Genomic DNA, 16,914 nt, shown 5'->3' with positions numbered 1-16,914 from the left:
TATAGGGAGGGAGCACAGAGAGGGTGCACAGTATAGGGAGGGAGCACAGAGAGGGTGCACAGTATAGGGAGGGACCACAGAGAGGGTGCACAGTATAGGGAGGGGTCACAGAGAGGGTGCACAGTATAGGGAGGGAGCACAGAGAGGGTGCACAGTACAGGGAGGGAGCACAGAGAGGGTGCACAGTATAGGGAGGGAGCACAGAGAGGGTGCACAGTATAGGGAGGGAGCACAGAGAGGGTGCACAGTATAGGGAGGGAGCACAGAGAGGGTGCACAGTATAGGGAGGGAGCACAGAGAGGGTGCACAGTATAGGGAGGGAGCACAGAGAGGGTGCACAGTATAGGGAGGGAGCACAGAGAGGGTGCACAGTATAGGGAGGGAGCACAGAGAGGGTGCACAGTACAGGGAGGGAGCACAGAGAGGGTGCACAGTATAGGGAGGGAGCACAGAGAGGGTGCACAGTATAGGGAGGGAGCACAGAGAGGGTGCACAGTATAGGGAGGGAGCACAGAGAGGGTGCACAGTATAGGGAGGGAGCACAGAGAGGGTGCACAGTATAGGGAGGGAGCACAGAGAGGGTGCACAGTATAGGGAGGGAGCACAGAGAGGGTGCACAGTATAGGGAGGGAGCACAGAGAGGGTGCACAGTATAGGGAGGGACCACAGAGAGGGTGCACAGAATAGGGAGGGGTCACAGAGAGGGTGCACAGTATAGGGAGGGAGCACAGAGAGGGTGCACAGTACAGGGAGGGAGCACAGAGAGGGTGCACAGTATAGGGAGGGAGCACAGAGAGGGTGCACAGTATAGGGAGGGACCACAGAGAGGGTGCACAGTATAGGGAGGGAGCACAGAGAGGGTGCACAGTATAGGGAGGGAGCACAGAGAGGGTGCACAGTATAGGGAGGGAGCACAGAGAGGGTGCACAGTATAGGGAGGGAGCACAGAGAGGGTGCACAGTATAGGGAGGGAGCACAGAGAGGGTGCACAGTATAGGGAGGGAGCACAGAGAGGGTGCACAGTATAGGGAGGGAGCACAGAGAGGGTGCACAGTATAGGGAGGGACCACAGAGAGGGTGCACAGTATAGGGAGGGGTCACAGAGAGGGTGCACAGTATAGGGAGGGAGCACAGAGAGGGTGCACAGTATAGGGAGGGAGCACAGAGAGGGTGCACAGTATAGGGAGGGACCACAGAGAGGGTGCACAGTATAGGGAGGGGTCACAGAGAGGGTGCACAGTATAGGGAGGGAGCACAGAGAGGGTGCACAGTACAGGGAGGGAGCACAGAGAGGGTGCACAGTATAGGGAGGGAGCACAGAGAGGGTGCACAGTATAGGGAGGGAGCACAGAGAGGGTGCACAGTATAGGGAGGGAGCACAGAGAGGGTGCACAGTATAGGGAGGGACCACAGAGAGGGTGCACAGTATAGGGAGGGGTCACAGAGAGGGTGCACAGTATAGGGAGGGAGCACAGAGAGGGTGCACAGTATAGGGAGGGAGCACAGAGAGGGTGCACAGTATAGGGAGGGAGCACAGAGAGGGTGCACAGTATAGGGAGGGAGCACAGAGAGGGTGCACAGTATAGGGAGGGAGCACAGAGAGGGTGCACAGTATAGGGAGGGAGCACAGAGAGGGTGCACAGTATAGGGAGGGAGCACAGAGAGGGTGCACAGTATAGGGAGGGAGCACAGAGAGGGTGCACAGTATAGGGAGGGCTGCACACAGCACTATACAGAGGGAGGGGTCACAGAGAGGGTGCACAGTACAGGGAGGGAGCACAGAGAGGGTGCACAGTATAGGGAAGGAGCACAGAGAGGGTGCACAGTACAGGGAGGGAGCACAGAGAGGGTGCACAGTATAGGGAGGGAGCACAGAGAGGGTGCACAGTATAGGGAGGGCTGCACACAGCACTATACAGAGGGAGGGGTCACAGAGAGGGTGCACAGTATAGGGAGGGGTCACAGAGAGGGTGCACAGTATAGGGAGGGAGCACAGAGAGGGTGCACAGTACAGGGAGGGAGCACAGAGAGGGTGCACAGTATAGGGAGGGAGCACAGAGAGGGTGCACAGTATAGGGAGGGAGCACAGAGAGGGTGCACAGTATAGGGAGGGAGCACAGAGAGGGTGCACAGTATAGGGAGGGAGCACAGAGAGGGTGCACAGTACAGGGAGGGAGCACAGAGAGGGTGCACAGTATAGGGAGGGAGCACAGAGAGGGTGCACAGTATAGGGAGGGAGCACAGAGAGGGTGCACAGTATAGGGAGGGAGCACAGAGAGGGTGCACAGTATAGGGAGGGAGCACAGAGAGGGTGCACAGTATAGGGAGGGAGCACAGAGAGGGTGCACAGTATAGGGAGGGAGCACAGAGAGGGTGCACAGTATAGGGAGGGAGCACAGAGAGGGTGCACAGTATAGGGAGGGAGCACAGAGAGGGTGCACAGTATAGGGAGGGAGCACAGAGAGGGTGCACAGTATAGGGAGGGAGCACAGAGAGGGTGCACAGTATAGGGAGGGAGCACAGAGAGGGTGCACAGTATAGGGAGGGAGCACAGAGAGGGTGCACAGTATAGGGAGGGAGCACAGAGGGAGCCAAATATAGGGAGGGGGTACAGAGAGCCCGCACAGCACTATACAAAGGGAGGGGCTGCACACAGCACTATAAAGGAGGGAGGGGGCACAGACCACACTATACAGAGGGAGGGGGCACACAGCACTATAAAGGAGGGAGGGGGCACAGACCACACTATACAGAGGGATGGGACACACAGCACTATACAGAGGGAGGGGCACAGACCACACTATACAGAGGGATGGGACACACAGCACTATACAGAGGGAGGGGGTACAGACCACACTATACAGAGGGAGGGGGAACCCAGCACTATAAAGGAGGGAGGGGGCACAGACCACACTATACAGAGGGAGGGGGCACACAGCACTATAAAGGAGGGAGGGGGCACAAACCACACTATACAGAGGGATGGGACACACAGCACTATACAGAGGGATGGGACACACAGCACTATACAGAGGGAGGGGGCACAGACCACACTATACAGAGGGAGGGGGCACACAGCACTATAAAGGAGGGAGGGGGCACAGACCACACTATACAGAGGGATGGGACACACAGCACTATACAGAGGGAGGGGGCACAGACCACACTATACAGAGGGAGGGGGCACACAGCACTATAAAGGAGGGAGGGGGCACAGACCACACTATACAGAGGGATGGGACACACGGCACTGTACAGAGGGAGGGGCACAGACCACACTATACAGAGGGATGGGACACACAGCACTATACAGAGGGAGGGGGTACAGACCACACTATACAGAGGGATGGGACACACAGCACTATACAGAGGGAGGGGCACAGACCATACTATACAGAGGGATGGGACACACAGCACTATACAGACGGAGGGGGCACAGACCAAACTATACAGAGGGATGGGACACACAGCACTATACAGAGGGAGGGGCACAGACCACACTATACAGAGGGATGGGGCACACAGCACTATACAGAGGGAGGGGGCACAGACCACACTATACAGAGGGATGGGACACACAGCACTATACAGAGGGAGGGGCACAGACCACACTATACAGAGGGATGGGGCACACAGCACTATACAGAGGGATGGGGCACACAGCACTATACAGAGGGAGGGGGCACACAGCACTATACAGAGGGAGGGGGCACAGACCACACTATACAGAGGGATGGGACACACAGCACTATACAGAGGGAGGGGCACAGACCACACTATACAGAGGGATGGGACACACAGCACTATACAGAGGGAGGGGGTACAGACCACACTATACAGAGGGATGGGACACACAGCACTATACAGAGGGAGGGGCACAGACCACACTATACAGAGGGATGGGGCACACAGCACTATACAGACGGAGGGGGCACAGACCAAACTATACAGAGGGATGGGACACACAGCACTATACAGAGGGAGGGGCACAGACCACACTATACAGAGGGAGGGGGCACAGACCACACTATACAGAGGGATGGGACACACAGCACTATACAGAGGGAGGGGCACAGACCACACTATACAGAGGGATGGGGCACACAGCACTATACAGAGGGATGGGGCACACAGCACTATACAGAGGGAGGGGGCACAGACCACACTATACAGAGGGATGGGACACACAGCACTATACAGAGGGAGGGGGCACAGACCACACTATACAGAGGGATGGGGCACACAGCACTATACAGAGGGAGGGGGCACAGACCACACTATACAGAGGGATGGGACACACAGCACTATACAGAGGGAGGGGGCACAGACCACACTATACAGAGGGATGGGACACACAGCACTATACAGAGGGAGGGGGCACAGACCACACTATACAGAGGGATGGGGCACACAGCACTATACAGAGGGAGGGAGCACAGACCACACTATACAGAGGGATGGGGCACACAGCACTATAAAGGAGGGAGGGGGCACAGACCACACTATACAGAGGGATGGGACACACAGCACTATACAGAGGGAGGGGGCACAGACCACACTATACAGAGGGATGGGACACACAGCACTATACAGAGGGAGGGGGCACAGACCACACTATACAGAGGGATGGGACACACAGCACTATACAGAGGGAGGGGGCACAGACCACACTATACAGAGGGATGGGACACACAGCACTATACAGAGGGAGGGGGCACAGACCACACTATACAGAGGGATGGGGCACACAGCACTATACAGAGGGAGGGGTCACAGACCACACTATACAGAGGGATGGGGCACACAGCACTATACAGAGGGAGGGGGCACAGACCACACTATACAGAGGGATGGGACACACAGCACTATACAGAGAGAGGGGGCACAGACCACACTATACAGAGGGATGGGGCACACAGCACTATACAGAGGGAGGGGGCACAGGCCACACTATACAGAGGGATGGGGCACACAGCACTATACAGAGGGAGGGGGCACAGACCACACTATACAGAGGGATGGGACACACAGCACTATACAGAGGGAGGGGGCACAGACCAGACTATACAGAGGGATGGGACACACAGCACTATACAGAGGGAGGGGGCACAGACCACACTATACAGAGGGATGGGGCACACAGCACTATAAAGGAGGGAGCGGGCACAGACCACACTATACAGAGGGATGGGACACACAGCACTATACAGAGGGAGGGGGCACAGACCACACTATACAGAGGGATGGGACACACAGCACTATACAGAGGGAGGGGGCACAGACCACACTATACAGAGGGATGGGACACACAGCACTATACAGAGGGAGGGGGCACAGACCACACTATACAGAGGGATGGGACACACAGCACTATACAGAGGGAGGGGGCACAGACCACACTATACAGATGGATGGGGCACACAGCACTATACAGAGGGAGGGGGCACAGACCACACTATACAGAGGGATGGGGCACACAGCACTATACAGAGGGAGGGGGCACAGACCACACTATACAGAGGGATGGGGCACACAGCACTATAAAGGAGGGAGGGGGCACAGACCACACTATACAGAGGGATGGGACACACAGCACTATACAGAGGGAGGGGGCACAGACCACACTATACAGAGGGATGGGACACACAGCACTATACAGAGGGAGGGGGCACAGACCACACTATACAGAGGGAGGGGACACACAGCACTATACAGAGGGAGGGGGCACAGACCACACTATACAGAGGGATGGGACACACAGCACTATACAGAGGGAGGGGGCACAGACCACACTATACAGAGGGATGGGACACACAGCACTATACAGAGGGAGGGGTACCTGTGCGTTGGCGGGGGCGCCGTGCTGCACGTACAGGCTCAGCGCTTTGGTACAGTTTCCCTCCTTGATGAGATGTGACGCAAACAGCGCCAGGTACTTCTGCTGCACCCCGTAACTCTGCAGCAGCAGGGAGCAAGGGGTCAGCGGCCGTCCCCCCGCAGCCAATCCCCCCGCAGCCCGTCCCCCCGCAGCCAATCCCCCCTCACCCCCCCGTGGCACCGACCTCCATAATACTGTCCCCATCCCCAGTTATCCTGCAGCCCTGTGCCACGTAACTCTGCAGCAGCGGGGAGCAAGGGGTCAGCGGCCCGCCCCCCCCGCAGCCAATCCCCCCTCACCCCCCCGTGGCACCGACCTCCATAATACTGTCCCCAGTTATCCTGCAGCCCTGTGCCACGTAACTCTGCAGCAGCGGGGAGCAAGGGGTCAGTGGCCCAACCCCCGCAGCCAATCCACCCTCACCCCCCCGTGGCACCGACCTCCAGAATACTGTCCCCATCCCCAGTTATCCTGCAGCCCTGTGCCACGTAACTCTGCAGCAGCGGGGAGCAAGGGGTCAGCGGCTCGTCCCCCCGCAGCCAATCCCCCCTCACCCCCCCGTGGCACCGACCTCCATAATACTGTCCCCAGTTATCCTGCAGCCCTGTGCCACGTAACTCTGCAGCAGCGGGGAGCAAGGGGTCAGCGGCCCGCCCCCCGCAGCAAATCCCCCCTCACCCCCCCGTGGCACCGACCTCCATAATACTGTCCCCAGTTATCCTGCAGCCCTGTGCCACGTAACTCTACAGCAGCGGGGAGCAAGGGGTCAGCGGGCCGTCCCCCAGCAGCCAATCCCCCCTCACCCCCCCGTGGCACCGACCTCAATAATACTGTCCCCAGTTATCCTGCAGCCCTGTGCCACGTAACTCTGCAGCAGCGGGGAGCAAGGGGTCAGCGGCCCGTCCCCCCGCAGCCAATCCCCCCTCACCCCCCCGTGGCACCGACCTCCATAATACTGTCCCCAGTTATCCTGCAGCCCTGTGCCACGTAACTCTGCAGCAGCGGGGAGCAAGGGGTCAGCGGGCCGTCCCCCCGCAGCCAATCCCCCCTCACCCCCCCGTGGCACCGACCTCCATAATACTGTCCCCAGTTATCCTGCAGCCCTGTGCCACGTAACTCTGCAGCAGCGGGGAGCAAGGGGTCAGCGGGCCGTCCCCCCGCAGCCAATCCCCCCTCACCCCCCCGTGGCACCGACCTCCATAATACTGTCCCCAGTTATCCTGCAACCCTGTGCCACGTAACTCTGCAGCAGCGGGGAGCAAGGGGTCAGCGGCCCGCCCCCCGCAGCCAATCCCCCCTCCCCCGTGGCACCGACCTCCAGAATACTGTCCCCAGTTATCCTGCAGCCCTGTGCCACGTAACTCTGCAGCAGCAGGGAGCAAGGGGTCAGCGGCCCGCCCCCCCGCAGCCAATCCCCCCTCACCCCCCCGTGGCACCGACCTCCATAATACTGTCCCCAGTTATCCTGCAGCCCTGTGCCACGTAACTCTGCAGCAACGGGGAGCAAGGGGTCAGCGGGCCGTCCCCCCGCAGCCAATCCCCCCTCACCCCCCCGTGGCACCGACCTCCATAATACTGTCCCCAGTTATCCTGCAGCCCTGTGCCACGTAACTCTGCAGCAGCGGGGAGCAAGGGGTCAGCGGCCCGCCCCCCGCAGCCAATCCCCCCTCACCCCCCCGTGGCACCGACCTCCATAATACTGTCCCCAGTTATCCTGCAGCCCTGTGCCACGTAACTCTACAGCAGCGGGGAGCAAGGGGTCAGCGGGCCGTCCCCCCGCAGCCAATCCCCCCTCACCCCCCCGTGGCACCGACCTCCATAATACTGTCCCCAGTTATCCTGCAGCCCTGTGCCACGTAACTCTGCAGCAGCGGGGAGCAAGGGGTCAGCGGCCCGTCCCCCCGCAGCCAATCCCCCCTCCCCCCGTGGCACCGACCTCCATAATACTGTCCTCATCCCCCGTTATCCTGCAGCCCTGTGCCACGTAACTCTGCAGCAGCAGGGAGCAAGGGGTCAGCGCCCCCCCCCCCCCCGCAGCCAATCCCCCCTCACCCCCCCGTGGCACCGACCTCCATAATACTGTCCCCATCCCCAGTTATCCTGCAGCCCTGTGCCACGTAACTCTGCAGCAGCAGGGAGCAAGGTGTCAGCGGGCCGTCCCCCCGCAGCCAATCCCCCCTCACCCCCCCGTGGCACCGACCTCCATAATACTGTCCCCAGTTATCCTGCAGCCCTGTGCCACGTAACTCTGCAGCAGCGGGGAGCAAGGGGTCAGCGGCTCGTCCCCCCGCAGCCAATCCCCCCTCACCCCCCCGTGGCACCGACCTCCATAATACTGTCCCCAGTTATCCTGCAGCCCTGTGCCACGTAACTCTACAGCAGCGGGGAGCAAGGGGTCAGCGGGCCGTCCCCCCGCAGCCAATCCCCCCTCACCCCCCCGTGGCACGACCTCCATAATACTGTCCCCAGTTATCCTGCAACCCTGTGCCACGTAACTCTGCAGCAGCAGGGAGCAAGGTGTCAGCGGGCCGTCCCCCCGCAGCCAATCCCCCCTCACCCCCCCGTGGCACCGACCTCCATAATACTGTCCCCATCCCCAGTTATCCTGCAGCCCTGTGCCACGTAACTATGCAGCAGCGGGGAGCAAGGGGTCAGCGGCCCGTCCCCCCGCAGTCAATCCCCCCTCACCCCCCGTGGCACCGACCTCCATAATACTGTCCCCAGTTATCCTGCAGCCCTGTGCCACGTAACTCTGCAGCAGCGGCAGGGAGCAAGGGGTCAGCGGCTCGTCCCCCCGCAGCCAATCCCCCCTCACCCCCCTGTGGCACCGACCTCCATAATACTGTCCCCATCCCCAGTTATCCTGCAGCCCTGTGCCACGTAACTCTACAGCAGCGGGGAGCAAGGGGTCAGCGGCGCGTCCCCCCGCAGCTAATCCCCCCTCACCCCCCCGTGGCACCGACCTCCATAATACTGTCCCCAGTTATCCTGCAGCCCTGTGCCACGTAACTCTGAAGCAGCGGGGAGCAAGGGGTCAGTGGCCCGTCCCCCCGCAGCCAATCCTCCCTCACCCCCCCGTGGCACCGACCTCCATAATACTGTCCCCAGTTATCCTGCAGCCCTGTGCCACGTAACTCTGCAGCAGCGGGGAGCAAGGGGTCAGCGGCCCGTCCCCCCGCAGCCAATCCTCCCTCACCCCCCCGTGGCACCGACCTCCATAATACTGTCCCCAGTTATCCTGCAGCCCTGTGCCACGTAACTCTGCAGCAGCGGGGAGCAAGGGGTCAGCGGCCCGTCCCCCCGCAGCCAATCCCCCCTCACCCCCCCGTGGCACCGACCTCCATAATACTGTCCCCAGTTATCCTGCAGCCCTGTGCCACGTAACTCTGCAGCAGCGGGGAGCAAGGGGTCAGCGGCGCGCCCCCCCGCAGCCAATCCCCCCTCACCCCCCCGTGGCACCGACCTCCATAATACTGTCCCCATCCCGTTATCCTGCAGCCCTGTGCCACGTAACTCTACAGCAGGGAGCAAGGGGTCAGCGGCCCGTCCCCCCGCAGCCAATCCCCCCTCACCCCCCCCGTGGCACCGACCTCCATAATACTGTCCCCATCCCCAGTTATCCTGCAGCCCTGTGCCATGTAACTCTGCAGCAGCAGGGAGCAAGGGGTCAGCGGCCCGCCCCCCCGCAGCCAATCCCCCCTCACCCCCCCGTGGCACCGACCTCCATAATACTGTCCCCAGTTATCCTGCAGCCCTGTGCCACGTAACTCTGCAGCAGCGGGGAGCAAGGGGTCAGCGGGCCGTCCCCCCGCAGCCAATCCCCCCTCACCCCCCGTGGCACCGACCTCCATAATACTGTCCCCAGTTATCCTGCAGCCCTGTGCCACGTAACTCTACAGCAGCGGGGAGCAAGGGGTCAGTGGCCCAACCCCCGCAGCCAATCCACCCTCACCCCCCCGTGGCACCGACCTCCAGAATACTGTCCCCATCCCCAGTTATCCTGCAGCCCTGTGCCACGTAACTCTGCAGCAGCAGGGAGCAAGGTGTCAGCGGCCCGCCCCCCGCAGCTAATCCCCCCTCCCCCCCCGTGGCACCGACCTCCATAATACTGTCCCCATCCCCAGTTATCCTGCAGCCCTGTGCCACGTAACTCTACAGCAGCAGGGAGCAAGGGGTCAGCGGGCCGTCCCCCCGCAGCCAATCCCCCCTCACCCCCCGTGGCACCGACCTCCATAATACTGTCCCCAGTTATCCTGCAGCCCTGTGCCACGTAACTCTGCAGCAGCAGGGAGCAAGGGGTCAGCGGGCCGTCCCCCCGCAGCCAATCCCCCCTCACCCCCCGTGGCACCGACCTCCATAATACTGTCCCCCAGTTATCCTGCAGCCTGTGCCACGTAACTCTGCAGCAGCGGGGAGCAAGGGGTCAGCGGCGCGCCCCCCCGCAGCCAATCCCCCCTCACCCCCCCGTGGCACCGACCTCCATAATACTGTCCCCAGTTATCCTGCAGCCCTGTGCCACGTAACTCTGCAGCAGCGGGGAGCAAGGGGTCAGCGGGCCGTCCCCCCGCAGCCAATCCCCCCTCACCCCCCCGTGGCACCGACCTCCATAATACTGTCCCCAGTTATCCTGCAGCCCTGTGACACGTAACTCTGCAGCAGCGGGGAGCAAGGGGTGAGTGGCCCGTCCCCCCGCAGCCAATCCCCCCTCACCCCCCCCGTGGCACCGACCTCCAGAATACTGTCCCCAGTTATCCTGCAGCCCTGTGCCACGTAACTCTACAGCAGCAGGGAGCAAGGGGTCAGCGGGCCGTCCCCCCGCAGCCAATCCCCCCTCACCCCCCCGTGGCACCGACCTCCATAATACTGTCCCCAGTTATCCTGCAGCCCTGTGCCACGTAACTCTACAGCAGCAGGGAGCAAGGGGTCAGCGGGCCGTCCCCCCGCAGCCAATCCCCCCTCACCCCCCGTGGCACCGACCTCCATAATACTGTCCCCAGTTATCCTGCAGCCCTGTGCCACGTAACTCTGCAGCAGCGGGGAGCAAGGGGTCAGCGGCCCGTCCCCCCGCAGCCAATCCCCCCCTCACCCCCCCCGTGGCACCGACCTCCATAATACTGTCCCCAGTTATCCTGCAGCCCTGTGCCACGTAACTCTGCAGCAGCAGGGAGCAAGGGGTCAGCGGGCCGTCCCCCGCAGCCAATCCCCCCTCACCCCCCGTGGCACCGACCTCCATAATACTGTCCCCAGTTATCCTGCAGCCCTGTGCCACGTAACTCTGCAGCAGCGCGGAGCAAGGGGTCAGCGGCCCCGTCCCCCTGCAGCCAATCCCCCCTCCCCCCCGTGGCACCGACCTCCATAATACTGTCCCCAGTTATCCTGCAGCCCTGTGCCACGTAACTCTGCAGCAGCAGGGAGCAAGGGGTCAGCGGGCCGTCCCCCCGCAGCCAATCCCCCCCTCACCCCCCGTGGCACCGACCTCCATAATACTGTCCCCAGTTATCCTGCAGCCCTGTGCCACGTAACTCTACAGCAGCAGGGAGCAAGGGGTCAGCGGGCCGTCCCCCCGCAGCCAATCCCCCCTCACCCCCCGTGGCACCGACCTCCATAATACTGTCCCCAGTTATCCTGCAGCCCTGTGCCACGTAACTCTGCAGCAGCGGGGAGCAAGGGGTCAGCGGCCCGTCCCCCCCGCAGCCAATCCCCCCTCACCCCCCCCCGTGGCACCGACCTCCATAATACTGTCCCCATCCCCAGTTATCCTGCAGCCCTGTGCCACGTAACTCTACAGCAGCAGGGAGTAAGGGGTCAGCGGCCCGTCCCCCCGCAGCCAATCCCCCCTCACCCCCCCGTGGCACCGACCTCCATAATACTGTCCCCAGTTATCCTGCAGCCCTGTGCCACGTAACTCTGCAGCAGCAGGGAGCAAGGGGTCAGCGGGCCGTCCCCCCGCAGCAATCCCCCCTCACCCCCCCGTGGCACCGACCTCCATAATACTGTCCCCATCCCCAGTTATCCTGCAGCCCTGTGCCACGTAACTCTACAGCAGCAGGGAGCAAGGGGTCAGCGGGCCGTCCCCCCGCAGCCAATCCCCCCTCACCCCCCGTGGCACCGACCTCCATAATACTGTCCCCAGTTATCCTGCAGCCCTGTGCCACGTAACTCTACAGCAGCAGGGAGCAAGGGGTCAGCGGCCCGTCCCCCCCGCAGCCAATCCCCCCTCACCCCCCCGTGGCACCGACCTCCATAATACTGTCCCCAGTTATCCTGCAGCCCTGTGCCACGTAACTCTGCAGCAGCAGGGAGCAAGGGGTCAGCGGGCCGTCCCCCCCGCAGCCAATCCCCCCCTCACCCCCGTGGCACCGACCTCCATAATACTGTCCCCAGTTATCCTGCAGCCCTGTGCCACGTAACTCTGCAGCAGCGCGGAGCAAGGGGTCAGCGGCCCGTCCCCCCGCAACCAATCCCCCCTCCCCCCCGTGGCACTGACCTCCATAATACTGTCCCTAGTTATCCTGCAGCCCTGTGCCACGTAACTCTGCAGCAGCAGGGAGCAAGGGGTCAGCGGGCCGTCCCCCCGCAGCCAATCCCCCCTCACCCCCCGTGGCACCGACCTCCATAATACTGTCCCCAGTTATCCTGCAGCCCTGTGCCACGTAACTCTACAGCAGCAGGGAGCAAGTGGTCAGCGGGCCGTCCCCCCGCAGCCAATCCCCCCTCACCCCCCGTGGCACCGACCTCCATAATACTGTCCCCAGTTATCCTGCAGCCCTGTGCCACGTAACTCTGCAGCAGCGGGGAGCAAGGGGTCAGCGGCCCGTCCCCCCGCAGCCAATCCCCCCTCACCCCCCCGTGGCACCGACCTCCATAATACTGTCCCCATCCCCAGTTATCCTGCAGCCCTGTGCCACGTAACTCTACAGCAGCAGGGAGCAAGGGGTCAGCGGCCCGTCCCCCCGCAGCCAATCCCCCCTCACCCCCCCGTGGCACCGACCTCCATAATACTGTCCCCAGTTATCCTGCAGCCCTGTGCCACGTAACTCTGCAGCAGCGGGGAGCAAGGGGTCAGCGGCCCGCCCCCCCGCAGCCAATCCCCCCTCACCCCCACGTGGCACCGACCTCCATAATACTGTCCCCATCCCCAGTTATCCTGCAGCCCTGTGCCACGTAACTCTACAGCAGCAGGGAGCAAGGGGTCAGCGGCCCGTCCCCCCGCAGCTAATCCCCCCTCACCCCCCCGTGGCACCGACCTCCATAATACTGTCCCCAGTTATCCTGCAGCCCTGTGCCACGTAACTCTACAGCAGCAGGGAGCAAGGGGTCAGCGGGCCGTCCCCCCGCAGCCAATCCCCCCTCACCCCCCGTGGCACGACCTCCATAATACTGTCCCCAGTTATCCTGCAGCCCTGTGCCACGTAACTCTGCAGCAGCAGGGAGCAAGGGGTCAGCGGGCCGTCCCCCCGCAGCCAATCCCCCCTCACCCCCCGTGGCACGACCTCCATAATACTGTCCCCAGTTATCCTGCAGCCCTGTGCCACGCCGTGGCTCTCTTACCTGTTTAGCTGCCGTCTCGATGCATTTCTCCCACTGTCCCCGCTCTGCGTACATGTCCAGCGCGGCCATGACATCCACGCCCACCAACTGCGGGAAACAGCCTCCAGTGTAACACAAGCATGGGTGTCATCTCTCTCTCTCGGGATATCTCTCTCTCTCGGGATATCTCTCTCTCTCTCGGGATATCTCTCTCTCTCTCGGGATATCTCTCTCTCTCTCGGGATATCTCTCTCTCTCTGGATATCTCTCTCTCTCGGGATATCTCTCTCTCTCTGGATATCTCTCTCTCTCGGGATATCTCTCTCTCTCTCGGGATATCTCTCTCTCTCTCTCGGGATATCTCTCTCTCTCTCAGGATCTCTCTCGGGATATCTCTCTCTCTCGGGATATCTCTCTCTCTCTCGGGATATCTCTCTCTCTCTGGATATCTCTCTCTCACTGGATATCTCTCTCTCTCTCTGGATATCTCTCTCTCTCTCTGGATATCTCTCTCTGTCTGGATATCTCTCTCTCTCTCTCTCTTGGGATATCTCTCTCTCTCTCTCTCGGGATATCTCTCTCTCTCGGGATCTCTCTCTCTCTCGGGATCTCTCTCTCGGGATATCTCTCTCTCTCGGGATATCTCTCCCAATCCTGGTCCCTGCCTTATTTCTGGATGCTCTCGTACTCGCCTCCCACGTCTTGTATTCTCTCGCTTGCTCCATTTTCTCAACACCTATACTCTCCTAGACCCTCTACAATCTGGCTTCCGTACTGCTCACTCCACCGAAACAGCCCTCACTAAAATAACCGATGACCTCCATGCTGCCAAAGACAGAGGTCATTACACTCTGCTCATATTACTCGACCTCTCTGCAGCATTTGACACCGTGGACCACCCTCTTCTCCTTCACATTCTCCATACTCTTGGTATTCGGAACAAAGCTCTATCCTGGATCTCATCCTACCTCTCCCATCGTACTTTCAGTGTCTCTTCTGCTAACACCTCCTCCTCCTCTATTGATCTCTCTGTGGGGGTACCCCAGGGCTCTGTCCTGGGACCTCTTCTCTTTTCTCTGTATACACTCTCTCTAGGTGACCTAATAACATCTTTTGGGTTTAATTATCACCTCTATGCTGACGACACACAAATATACTTTTCAACACCCGACCTTACACCTGCTGTACAAACCAAAGTTTCTGAATGTCTCTCTGCTATATCATCCTGGATGGCCCTCCGCCGCCTTAAACTCAACATGGCTAAAACAGAGCTCCTCATACTTCCTCCCAAACCTGGCCCTACTACCTCCTTCCACATTACTGTTGAAAGTACTATCATTCACCCAGTAGCCCAAGCACGCTGCCTAGGGGTCACACTCTTCTCCTCTCTCACATTCTCCCCTCACATTCAAAACGTATCTAAACCTTGTCGCTTTTTCCTCCGCAATATAACAAAGATACGCCCTTTCCTCTGTAACTCGACTGCTAAAACTGTGACTCAGGCCCTCATTCTCTCCCGTCTTGATTACTGTAACCTCCTGCTGTCCGGCCTTCCTGCCTCTCACCTGTCTCCCCTACAATCTATCCTAAATGCTGCTGCCAGAATCACTCTACTCTTTCCTAGATCTGTCTCAGCGTCTCCCCTCATGAAATCCCTCTCCTGGCTTCCGATCAAATCCCGCATCTCACACTCCATTCTTCTCCTCACTTTTAAAGCTTTACACTCCTCTGCCCCTCCTTACATCTCATCCCTAATTTCTCGCTATGCACCATCCCGACTCTTGCGTTCTTCTCAAGGATGTCTTCTTTCTACCCCCTTTGTATCTAAAGCCCTCTCCCGCCTTAAACCTTTCTCACTGACTGCCCCTCACCTCTGGAATGCCCTTCCCCTCAATACCCGACTAACACCCTCTCTATCCACCTTTAAGACCCACCTTAAGACACTCGCTTAAAGAAGCATATGAGCAGCTCTGTGGCTAATACTATAACCCTGATATATAAAGCTTGGCCCCCTGCAGACGCACTTACCAGAACTCCCTCCTACTGTCCTAAGTTCTCCCTAATTACCCCTTAGATTGTGAGCCATTCGGGGCGGGGACTCCTCTTCTAAATGTTACTTTCATGTATGAAGCGCTTATTCCCATTATGTGTCATATTATTAGGTCACATGTATTACAGCTGACACGCTATGTACATAATGGTACTATATATATAAAGACATACAGTACTTACACAGAACGTACCTCTTCATACAAAGCACAGTACAGTCAGTGACGTGAGATAACACACAGCACCACACACAGGCTCACACATTCATACATCTGTCCTTATTATACACACACACACACACACACACACACACACACACACACACACACACACACACACAGCGACGTGAGATAACACACAGCACCACACACAGGCTCACACATTCATACATCTGTCCTTATTATACACACACACACACACACACACACACACACACACACACACACACACACACACACACACACACACACACAGTGACGTGAGATAACACACAGCACCACACACAGGCTCACACATTCATACATCTGTCCTTATTATACACACACACACACACACACACACACACACACACACACACACACACACACACAGTGACATGAGATAACACACAGCACCGCACACAGGCTCCCACATTCATACATCTGTCCTTATTATATATATACACACACACACACACACACACACACACACAGTGACGTGAGATAACACACAGCTCCGCACACAGGCTCCCACATTCATACATCTGTCCTTATTATACACACACACACACACACACACACACACAGCGACGTGAGATAACACACAGCTCCGCACACAGGCTCCCACATTCATACATCTGTCCTTATTATACACACACACACACACACACACACACACACACACGTGAGATAACACACAGCACCACACACAGGCTCACACATTCATACATCTGTCCTTATTATACACACACACACACACACACACACACACACACACACACACACACACACACACACACAGTGACATGAGATAACACACAGCACCGCACACAGGCTCCCACATTCATACATCTGTCCTTATTATATATATACACACACACACACACACACACACACACACAGTGACGTGAGATAACACACAGCTCCGCACACAGGCTCCCACATTCATACATCTGTCCTTATTATACACACACACACACACACACACACACACACACACACACACACACACACACACACACAGCGACGTGAGATAACACACAGCTCCGCACACAGGCTCCCACATTCATACATCTGTCCTTATTATACACACACACACACACACATACACACACACACAGGCTCCCACATTCATACATCTGTCCTTATTATACACACACACACACACACACACACACACACACACACACACACACACACACACACACACACACACACACACACACACATAGCGACGTGAGATAACACACAGCACCGCAC

The 16,914-nt window shown here is 59.2% G+C and overlaps 1 protein-coding gene across 1 annotated transcript in view; it reads right to left on the bottom strand.

Annotated features, from left to right (window-relative positions):
* Positions 1-16,914, bottom strand: part of LOC142481358 (intraflagellar transport protein 172 homolog) — a 146,799-nt gene that overhangs the window by 118,138 nt on the left and 11,747 nt on the right. Inside the window, exons 3-4 of the mRNA XM_075582826.1 lie at positions 13,430-13,516; positions 5,840-5,956 (exon numbers count right to left, since the gene is read on the bottom strand). Coding sequence (XP_075438941.1) covers positions 5,840-5,956; positions 13,430-13,516 — 204 coding nt within the window. The remainder of the gene's footprint in view (positions 1-5,839; positions 5,957-13,429; positions 13,517-16,914) is intronic.

Source organism: Ascaphus truei, unplaced genomic scaffold (assembly GCF_040206685.1).
Source record: "Ascaphus truei isolate aAscTru1 unplaced genomic scaffold, aAscTru1.hap1 HAP1_SCAFFOLD_257, whole genome shotgun sequence".
Lineage (NCBI taxonomy): Eukaryota > Metazoa > Chordata > Amphibia > Anura > Ascaphidae > Ascaphus > Ascaphus truei.
Note: the sequence above shows the minus strand (reverse complement) of the source record. Positions and strands in the feature narration are given on the sequence as shown.